This window comes from Vicugna pacos, chromosome 10, assembly GCF_048564905.1.
Source record: "Vicugna pacos chromosome 10, VicPac4, whole genome shotgun sequence".
Lineage (NCBI taxonomy): Eukaryota > Metazoa > Chordata > Mammalia > Artiodactyla > Camelidae > Vicugna > Vicugna pacos.
In genome coordinates, this window is record NC_132996.1 from 5,802,245 (window position 1) to 5,813,658 (window position 11,414).

An 11,414-nucleotide genomic window follows, 5' to 3' on the forward strand; every position below is an offset into this window, starting at 1 on the left:
GTGCTCTCCCAAGAAACATACATTATGCATAATGACAAAATGTATAGATAGTATGTTGTGACACAAAAAGCACTCGACTAGGAGTCAGGACTACCACTAACAGGCTGTGTGACCTCGAGGAAATAAGTCAAGCTGTCATCTTGGCTTCAGTTTCATCTTCAGTAAAAAAGTAGATAGACGAGAATCTCTAGGTCCCGGGTCTTTCATTGGTATGTGTGGAATAACCATTATGTGTATTGAGGACCAAGCCAGCCCTACTGGTTGGTGGCTGGTTAGCAGCCGAAGTCAGAATGATTGGAAGAGAAAGACTAGATAAAGCGATTTCCAAGTTGAAGGCCACCTTGGGAGAAAGCTGGGAGAACTCCTGCTAGCTGTGATAGACACTAAGCAGGCAAGCCCATGCTTGAAGATTTTCAGTTTTTAAATCTTTTTTAATGCAATTCAAGAGGAGTTCAAGTAGTGCTGACCACGTGGAAAAGAAATATTCTGATTAAAGGAGACATGAAGAGGGAAGGCTCAGGGCTCCATGAAGGGACCTGGAAGGCGAGGGAATGGAGCACAGTTTCGCCAGCAGCCGCTGACCCAGATCGCAACGCATCCTTTCACCTGCCACCTCTGCCCATTGTTCTGCTCTGTGACTCTGGTGACTGTCACAGAATGTTTGCTTAATGATTATTTGATTATTTGTGTGTTTTGTGTACTTTTCTATGCATTCCAAATTTTTAAAAAATTATTTGAAGATCCAGCATGTCCTGAATAATGCTCCCCCCAATTTCTTTTTAATTGAAGTATAGTCAGTTTACAATGTTGTGTCAATTTCCAATGTACAGCATAATAGTTCAGTCATATATATACACACGTATATTCATTTTCATATCCCTTTTCATTACAGGTTACAAGATACTGCATACAGTTTCCTGTGCTATACAGTTGAAACTTGTTGTTTGTCTATTTTATATGCAATAGTGAGTATCTATAAATCTCGACTCCCAATTTATCCCTTCCCATCCCTCCCCCAAATTTTTGAACGGAGAAGGCATGCCTAAGTAGCAAGTTGATTCTGGCAAGTTAAACGTGTTCTCTCATGGATTAAATTTATACAGCAGATCAGTGGGAAAAAATTCCTTTGCAAGATGAATACATCATGTGCTTCCTGCCAATAAGGACATAATACTTCCTCGTTGTCATTAATGAAAGATAACACACATTTTCAAAAGTTCTGTAGACACTAAAAACAAAGCAAACACTCAAATGAGTCACCTACGTCCACAGTCAAGGCTGGGAAGCTATATAAATCTCTCCAGCCCCTGGCAGAAAACACCAAAGCGACCATAAGTCCGGGAACTGTCCTCTCCGGGCAGCAGCTATGCAGCTGGCCGTGCTGTGCGCTGTGTGTCTCCTGCCTGGCGGCCTGGCCCTGCCGCTGCCCTGGGAGGCGGGAGGCATGAGTGAGCAGCAGTGGGAGCAGGCTCAGGTATGTCACTGGTCCACACCCCTGGGGCCCCACAGGCTCACCATCAGGCTGAGGAAGTGTGCCTTTCAGTGTGGGGAATTTTTCTGATTATAAAAGCAATGTAGCATTTAGTCAATAGCTATTAAAGAGCAGGCTTTGGATTCAAGTTCAAGTTCCAACTCCTCCATTTAGCTGTGTCGATGAACATGGGAGTGTTAGTAAACTTCTCCGAGCTTCGGTTTTCTCCCTCGGAAGTTGGGGGTGATAGTGATGCCTACCAAATGGGGGTACGGTGAAGCACGTAGCAGAGGACCCGAAACATTGTTCATACTCAATAAATTGAAGCTGTTACTGGTGCTGTTATTTATTGTAATTTGTATTGGAATCTTTTTCATAAGGAGCAAAGTGTTACCTCGTAAGATGAGGACTAGTTGTGATGGAGAGACTTGAAATCAGAAAATGAGGGTAGAAGTTACAGGTCTCAAACTCAAAGCAGATAATGATGGGAGAGGCATGAACTTCTGACTTTGTTTGCTCATATGCTCGATGGAGATGATAATGCTGTGTTCTGTACCTCACTGGATTATTCTAGTGAATACATGAAGTGGTAACATACCAACTACCATGTATGTAACAATTCACAGATGATAAAGTACTTCATTGACATTGTGTCATTGACTCCTTAGCTCTATCTTGGGAAAAAGGAGAAACCAAAGTTAAGTTGATTCACGTACTTGCTAATGGTAAAGACAGGAGTCAAAGACAAGTTCTGGTTCAAAAGTCATGTTCTTTCCAATATACTGCTTAATAAGTGTAAGTAATTATGATTTGGTAAAATAATGGGATGTCTACTCCTAAGTATTATTTATAAATTTAAGCTTTAAACATAAGAAAAGCTGAGGTTTTCTTTCACACTAACTTTGACATTACTGACACTTGACTGCTTTTTATCTCCAAAACAGCAGTTTCATCTGGTTCCACTTAATGGACCCTCTAGAAGGAGTATGCTTGCGAGAGTATCGAGTCCCTTCACCTAGCCTGCGGGTTGCCAATAAGCCAGAGGGAGGTTCATTGGGTTTACAGGAAGACAGGAAAATTCATCTCAAGGTTGCAGAGAAATTTCTTCCAAAGGGTGTCTTTGTAAAAGCCTGTTATCTCTGGAAGGGATAAAATGAGCTATTTGTTTTTAAATAAGGGATTAATTCGTAGTTGTCATGGATGAACAGTAAGTGTTTGTTGTATTGAATGAAACACAGCCACTGGCAGCAGGAAGAGAGACCACAGTTCTGCTAAGTTTACTTACGTGAAGTGCATACTCCTGAGAGGTTCTCAGACAAGCAACCATCACCACCTCATCCAGATTAGACTGCACGTAAGTGAGCCAGTGTTTAAATCACTTCGACAATACAATCACGCATTCTGCAACTTCATACATTTCTCTAATGAAATGCGCTTTGGAATCAGAACACGAGTTCAAACACTGACTCCTTCAGCTATTCATGGGGTGACCTTGGGCAAGTTATTCCACTTCTCTGAGCCATGATTCTTCAAATGTGAGCTAGGAATTCTAACACCATAACCCACTTCATAGGGTGCTGATGAAGTTTAAGTGAGATTTGAGTATGGAAAGCTCCTAGGATGGTGTCTGCCACTAGTAAGTGCTTAATAAAAGTCCTTGGCAGGCTGCTGCTGTAATTTCATTCACTTTTGGTTTTTTTTTTCTTATTTAGGCTGCTGGACTGCCCTCCTCCTATCCACTCACTAGGGTCCTCTAAGAAATTCCAGGGACCCAACTGCACTGGAATACACCTGAGAGACCTGCTTTATCCTGCAGCCTCACGAAGTGGGTTTCACTAGAGATTTAACTGTAGAAAGAGCACAGGACTGGCAGTCAAGAAACTCAGGGCTAGCTCTGCTGCTAACTTAATACGTGGCCCTGGGCAAATCATCTAGTCACTATGGGTTTTGATTCCTCATCTGGAGAATACATACATTAAACTAAATAATGTCATAATATCCTTTCTCAGGGCTAAAATTTTAAGATCAATTTTTTTTAATTTTTATTTTATTGAGTTATAGTCCGTTTACAATGTTGTGTCCATTTGCAGTGTAGAGCACAATTTTTCAGTCATAACATGAATACACTTAAGACCAATGTTTTTAAATTGAAGTTTAGTTGATTTACAATATTGTGTTAGTTTCAAGTGTGATTCAGTTACACACATATGTGTGTGTGTGTGTGTGTGTGTGTGTGTATTTCTTCTTCTTTTTTTTTCTATTCTTTCCCATTATAGTTTATTACAAGAGATTGAGTTTGGTTCCCTGTGCTATATATTAGGTCCTTGTTGTTTATCTATTTTATATATAGTAATGTGTATCTGTGAATTCCATACTCTCGATTTATCCCTAACACCCCTTCCCCTTTGGTAACCATAAGTTTGTTTGTTATGTCTGTGAGTCTGCTTCTGTTCTGTAAATAAGTTCATTCGTACTGTTTTTTAGATTCCACATATAAGTGATATTATATGGTATTTGTCTTTCTCTGACTTACTTCACTTAGTATGATGATCTCTAGGTCCATCCACGTTGCTGCAAACGGCAATGTTTCATCCTTTTTATGGTTAACATTCATATATATATATATATATATATACACACACTTATACCGCATCTTCTTAAATCAATCAATGAATTGATTTGATGGGCACTTGGGTTGTTTCCGTGTCTTAGCTATTATAAATAGTGCCCCTATGAATATTGGGGTACATATATCTTTTTGAATTAGAGTTTTCAACTTTTCCAGATATATGCCCAGGAGATTCCTGGATCATATGGTAACTCTATTTTTAGTTTCTTAAGGAACCTCCATACTGTTTTCCATAGTGGCTGCACCAATTTACATTCCCACCAACAGTGTAGGAGGGTTCCCTTTGCTCCACAACCTCTCCAGCATTTATTATTTGTGGACTTTTTGATGATGGCCATTCTGGCTGGTATGAGATGATACCTGATTGTAGCTTTCATTTGCATTTCTCTAATAATTAGCAATGTTGAGTATCTTTTCACGTGCCTGTTGGCCATCTGTACGTCTTCTTTGGAGAAACATCTACTTTAGTCTTCCGCTCCCAAAATTTTAAGACCTTTAACCTCAGCCGGGACCAGATCTCCCAAGAATATTAGACGGGGCTAGATGACTTCAAATCTCCCCACAGGGTCTCCGATGATGACAGGAGGTCTCCGTTGTCCCCTTGAGGACACATTGGTACTCTTCCTGATTGGCTATTACAAAAGCAAGTCGATGTTTTATAAAGTCTACAGTGGGTTCTCTTCCATACTGTTAAAGGGATAAAAGAGAAACGGAGGGACTCTTCTTTTGCTATGAAATGGAATGGCAATACTTCATCATCAATATTAAACTTTCTTCTCATTAATGTGCACTTGTTTTACTTGGTTACTATGTAGTTATTCTGTCTTCAAACCACTATTTGGGTCCACAGGAATCTCCAAAGGCAAAGATGTGCAGATTTCTGAGATAACAGAAGGAAATAAACAAGAGTTACAGATCAATTACTCTCTTTTTCCAACAGGGCTATCTCGAGAGATTTTATCCATCTGACCCCGAAACAAGGGATGCCAATAGTTTAGCAGCTAAGCTCAAGCAGATGCAAAAATTCTTTCGCCTCCCTATCACTGGAATGTTAAACTCCCATATTATAGAGATAATGCTGAAGCCCAGATGTGGAGTGCCAGATGTTGCAGAATATTCACTATTCCCACGTCACACAAAGTGGAATTCCAGAGTGGTCACCTACAGGTTAGTTTTGCTTTGGCTCATTTTGGCAAAAACAATAAAGCCTATTTCCTAAAAGAGGTCAAAATTATTTTCTTGTTTGTTACCAGGATCATGTCATATACTCGAGACTTACCACGTATGACAGTGAATCAGTTAGTGGCAAAGGCCTTCAGAACGTGGAGCAAAGAGATCCCACTGAGCTTCAAGAGAGTTGGATGGGGCACTGCTGACATCATGATTGGCTTTGCGAGAGGAGGTAAGGAAGAGTCCTGTAGGTTGATCCCGTGTGATATTTTGCTTGCTGTCTATATCAGTGTCCTCTTCTTTTCGGGATTTAAAATCTTTAACGAGAGATAGCTAGCTAGCTAGACCTCATTAAAGAGTAATGAGAGATATATCAATGTTACTACACTTTTTCTAGCCCATTGACTTACAGCCGCTTTGTATAGCAGAAGATGGCAAACTATGGCCCATGAGCCAAATCTGTAATATTTATTAGAACACAGCCAGGGCCCTTCATTCACCTGTCGTCTACAACTGCTTTGCGGCCCCAATGACGGAGTTTAGCAGTTGCAACAAAGACCGTCAAGCCCACAAATTTGGTCCTTTACAGAAAAAAAGTTTGCCAACCTCTGTGTTGCAGCGTGAATCATGATATATACATATATGTATATTTATGGTGACCGTTTAAAATATATCTAAGTAGCAACAACATTACGCCAAAAAAGAAGGGGTTACAAAACTTCCCAAGGCCTTGAGTGATCTCTAAGAGGTGGGACAGCCTCTGTGGCCTATTGCCTTCACGAAGCAAGAAAGGAGAAAGAAGAGAACCTTCACATTAAAGGGCTTAAGGAGACAGAACCCATAAACATGGACTGTTATTAACTGACGGTGTTTCATGGTGCACATTTAGAGAAAAATGTTGCTCTTTTTGGTCTGATTTAATACTAAGCTGCCTGGGTGCTGAAAATTTACCTGAAATTTGAACTTCAACCACCGTATCGACCAGACTGAAGAAAACCTTACAGAAAGCACTGATCATAGTGCTCTAGGTTTTTTAAGAACTGGATACACTGGGTATGGTCTGACATCAATTTGAAAATAAATAACTGCATTAGAAATAAATGCACTATCAAAATCCATTTTGAGACACCTTGAGCTCAGTTCTTCCACAGACCGTCTCCTGTACCCACAAAGCAGCAGCTAGACTTTTAAGAAAACTTATGCTCAGTGGCACGCAATTATGAGCTGAATTCAGTACTCGCCCTCTTCCTCCATCCTGCTACCATCCAGTGTAAGAAAATGATCAAATTCAACACTTAGACGGTACCGTAAGTTAGACGTGAATGTATGTAAAGTCTCTTATCAGTGAGCTTTCAACATATGGTGGTTCTCAGTAACGAGCCGTGATTCCGTGACCAAAAAAAAAAGTGTCTGTAACAAGTAAATACCCAAACCATGCTATGAATACAGCTGGCTGCTTGGGCTGAACTGTCTAGCCTCAGTAATCTTAGAAACTAAACGATGCACTGACTGGAGATAAATTCAGGCACTAAAGGCAATCACCCTTTTTCTTTCAGCTCACGGGGACCCGTACCCGTTTGATGGGCCAGGAAACATACTGGCTCACGCCTTTGAACCAGGGCCGGACCTGGGAGGAGATGCTCATTTTGATGAGGATGAACGCTGGAGTGATGGACACAGTCTAGGTGCAGCATCCTGTATCTCTTCCACTGCTCATCCTTTGTAACGTTTTGAACTTCTTAGGCTATCTTTAATTTGATAGTTGCCTTATTAATAATAGATGTCGAGTTCTTGCTAGCTGGCAACCTCTGTACTATGTGCTTTAAGTGCACTATTTCATTTAATATGCTCAGAATGCTACATATATAGAAGATGGACACTGAGGCTGTAGATCAAGCCATGTTTACTGTACCTCCACCAATTATTCACTACATGTCTTTAGGCAAGTTATTTAACTTTTCTGACCCTCAGTTTCCTCATCTGTGAAATGGGACTGTAAGTACTTCCCACATCACCGGATTTTTGTTTGAATTAAATGAGATAATGCTTGTATGGTGCGTAGCACAGTTCTTGGAAGATATTAATAACCCAATAAATTACCGTTCTTTACATATCCTCAATGTAAGTTTTTCAATTGGAAGAGAAAGAGGAATGGTGACTATGATGTTTAAGAATTATATGCAATTATGTTATCATTCCCCATTGTTCATAAGGAACCCACACCATAACATAGGTTATCGTATTTGTCATTTTACAAAGCAGAAGATTATAGACAGAACAGAAAACGAATGGAGAGAAGCTCTAACATAAATCATCCTAACTGGAGATAATTCTAAAAAAAAAAAAAAAAGGCTATTAACTGGCCCTAAAAGTCCCACCATTGTAAAGCTTTGTCATGAAACGCTAACCTACATGAAAGCATGACTCTGCTTCTGTGTCACATCTGACATGATTTCTTCTCTCTTCCCACTCAAGATAGGCTGAAGACAGCTTCTTTCCATCTAGCACACCACAGCTGGAGCGCTGGCGACTCAAACTCACAGGCTCACACCTTCCCCCTTATTGGCAAAAGCCGTCTGTGAGTCTGAGAGGAGAAAAGCATATATGCAATACACTTGAACAAGTCAGGAGCAAAAACTCAGCACTGCTTGGAGAGCCTGCATTACAGTCTTGCTTTCTCAAAATCAGCTTTCTCTCTCCTGCTATTCAAAGTCACTATCATTCATGAAGAGCCACTACTTTCCAGATATGGCGAAACCCTAATTATCATGACACATCTCCAGGACAGCATCATTCTCTCTACTTAACAGATGACGAACTGAGACTCAGTCGGCAGGATCCATTCATTTGTTCAGAGCTGTCCAGCTAGTTAGTAGCAGGGCTGGGTTTCAAACCCAGGCCTTAGTGCTTCTAAAGTCCTTGCTTTCCACCAGTGAATATTGCTCTGCAAGTGATTATACAAGAAGCAAACAGGCAGAAAAACATTACACTAAAAAACATTAAACCCTCCCCTCTTGTGAAGGCCTAGAAACAAGTCAACTATGTCGGATATAAAGAATTAGGTATTTTATAGTTATCTTATTTTTATTATTATATGCTTTTGTTTTATTATTCTATATTTTATTTTACTGTATGTATATAGTTATTTTTATAATTACTGTATGTCTCTCTTTGGTTGTAGGAATTAACTTTCTGTTTGCCGCCACTCATGAACTTGGCCATTCTTTGGGGCTGGGTCATTCTTCTGATCCTAACGCCGTGATGTATCCAACTTACGCAGAAAGAGATCCTGAGAGTTTCCAACTTTCACAGGATGATATCAACGGAATTCAGGAATTATATGGTAATATTCATCATTTCAAGTAAGGGGGAATTCACATGGTCTCCTCCAGGCGGGCTTGATGAGAAAGGCGAGGAAGTGGGTATTCACTTGGGAATCACATTGGGACTTTTCATGTCTAAAAGCTCAGTGTGGTGGGTGTGGGATTTGAGACCTTAGATGCTTGAAATTTGACCGGGATATTTTATACTATGAGGATATTGATTTTAAGTTTTCAGTGATGCAGAATCTTTTGGTGAAATTATGAAAATGACGCTACCAAGTTTTTTTTTCAAGCTGCCACTCATTCTTTTTTGTTTGGTTCAAATACTTTAGGGGAGTCTCCCCTATAGGGATGGCCTGAGAAACAGCACCTTCTTCCTTAGCTTCCCACTCCCAAGGGTTCGGTCGTAGGTGACTAAAAGTGACCCCGTCTTTCCTGCCTGCATATGTGCACAGGGAGAGGGGTTAGCCATGGACGGTAACTGCCTATCTTTGCTGGTCACGTTGCTTGTGAATATGCCATCTCCCAACCTACGCTTTTTTGTTTTAAGTTCCAAATTCAATTTAAAAGAATGAGCTGATTCGTATTTGCTTGATCAAGCCAGTCAGGAAACAGTAATGTGAGAAAGGAATCAAGGGACAAGGATAAAAAGCCATGTCTCTGGATGAAGAAGAGAACAGTGAGATTCAAAGAGGCTAAATGAGTCGTCCAAGGTCAAGAGGCTGCCAAGATCTTAACAATGTTTCCAAGCCAGGACTGCATGACTTCATGCTCTTTCCACTACGTTCTCAGCCTGTCACTGCATTGTATGCTTTTAAAGCAATTTGGAAAAGAGAATACATACAGAATGATATCTTTTAAGTATACAGATACACTTAAACCTTTCTAGCAAAACATCAGGATGATAAGAATGCACTGCAAAAAGATCACCTAAGAGTCTCTGAATGACCAGAAAGACAATGAAAATACTTCCACATGATAAATAGTGCCATGTCCTCGGGGAAGATTACCCACGGAGGATAATGAATTTAAGCCATCAGTTGAACCTAGAATTTACCATCAACCAGCATTTCCCAAATTGTGTTCGCAGAACACTAGTCCAACAAATGAATTCCTCCCCAAAAAAGGATGCTACGGAGAAACAAGATCAAAAACCACCACCTACTGTGTTTCAGATGCACAGGATGTTTAAAAGCACCTAACAAACTCACTTAACTCAGCGCTTCCTTAATTATAAGCCTTTTTATGGGACACCAGTGGGTGCATTGAGCCCTCTCAGAACAGCATTTCAGAGAACACATTTTGGAAAATACCAGATGACGGTACCTTGAAGTCCTGACTCAAGGAGCTGCTGCTGTCAAAAACGTTCACGAAACGCTGACAATTGCTGGTAAAGTTATCACCAAGAAAGTAGAAAGTAGTACCTCCCCTTATGCAAAAGCACAGAACTCACAGAATACTCCATGGCGTGTGTAACTGTCTTTGAACCTTAAGAAAATTAGAAAGGGACTAAAAAGGATTCTGAGGTTGACTGGTAAGATTTAACATGAAGAAGACAGTTTGGTGCATTAAATCCTTAAATATTAGACAAAGAGGTGCCTTTAGTCAGGGTTGGAAAGAGGTAGTTTCTGGGGAAACGACAGTAAGGTTTAATCACATAGGTTTTAAATGTAGGGAGTTCATTAATCCAAATGATGTGAGCAGAAAATATAAACTCAAAAGAATGTGATTAAACTCATGGATCTAAAATTCCCAGTGTTTTTTTGAGAATAATAAAAATAATAGCTGAATTCCATCAATCCATCAAACATTTATAGTGTACCCAGCATTTCATGTGTATTCATCCAACATGAAGAGATGCCAAGAGGTAATTTACCCAAGATCACACAGCTGGTGAAATAACAGAAACAGGACGCAAAGACATCCAACCCCAGGGCCTGCATGCACACAGAACTGCCTTTTTAGCCTTCGGAGGTTAATCTTCAGATCCTTTGCCCCGGAAACAGAAAACAGGGCTGAGTGAATGATAGACTGAATGTTCTGCAACACTTCTTCTGTTTTTATAGTCCTAGGATGGTTTCTTATATGTTTTATATTGTCAGAATGTTCCTATTTTGTCTCAACAGGGAAGAGAAGCAACACAGGAGAGGATTAGAAACTTCAGGGAGAACACACATTCATTCACTGGATGCTATATAATTAATTGGTCCCCAACCAGAATTACTGAACACTGTTCCCACACTCCATTTAGCACTTACTGCCTCCATCCTTGTGTATGGCTGGTTTTTGTGTATCTCTCTCCCCTCTGGGGCTAAGCTCCTGTATGACATGACTGCGTCTGACTCATCTATGACTCTCCTCAAGCAACGTGCCGTTTCTTGGTAGATATTGAAAAATATTAAATTCATAGATAAATAAAACTTATCTATGAATTCCATGGTAAAATGATTTCTATTTGGGAGTACTGTTTCTGCGTCAAGAGAAAACATGCTATACAAAGAAATCAGAGACTAAGACCAAAAAATAAATAAACCCACCACATTATTTTGGGTCTTCAGCTGTACCTCACTCCATCACCAGGTGTGTAAGGTACAACATACTATAGAACAGCCTCAGAGAGTACCACCCAAAAGTACACCAAGTCCCTCTTATCCTTCTGGTCCAAGCTCCCACACGGAGGATTCTGGGAAGTCCAATTCTTCCCACAAAACGTGTGTGAATTCCCAGGGATTTACATTCTCACAGTCACTTCTGGCACCAAGTTCCTAGCCTGACTGGATTTCACTGCATCATCTCCTGCCGCAGCTGCTCTGTGTGCCTC

The 11,414-nt window shown here is 40.4% G+C and overlaps 1 protein-coding gene across 1 annotated transcript; it reads left to right on the forward strand.

Moving 5' to 3' along the window:
- Nucleotides 1–1,329: 1,329 nt before the first annotated feature.
- Nucleotides 1,330–11,087, forward strand: MMP7 (matrix metallopeptidase 7). Its single transcript, XM_072970758.1, has 6 exons — nucleotides 1,330–1,474; nucleotides 5,041–5,267; nucleotides 5,354–5,502; nucleotides 6,827–6,955; nucleotides 8,452–8,613; nucleotides 10,720–11,087. Exons 1-6 carry the CDS (start codon nucleotides 1,367–1,369, stop codon nucleotides 10,746–10,748), a joined length of 804 nt encoding a protein of 267 aa, XP_072826859.1. The 5' UTR covers nucleotides 1,330–1,366; the 3' UTR covers nucleotides 10,749–11,087.
- Nucleotides 11,088–11,414: the final 327 nt, after the last annotated feature.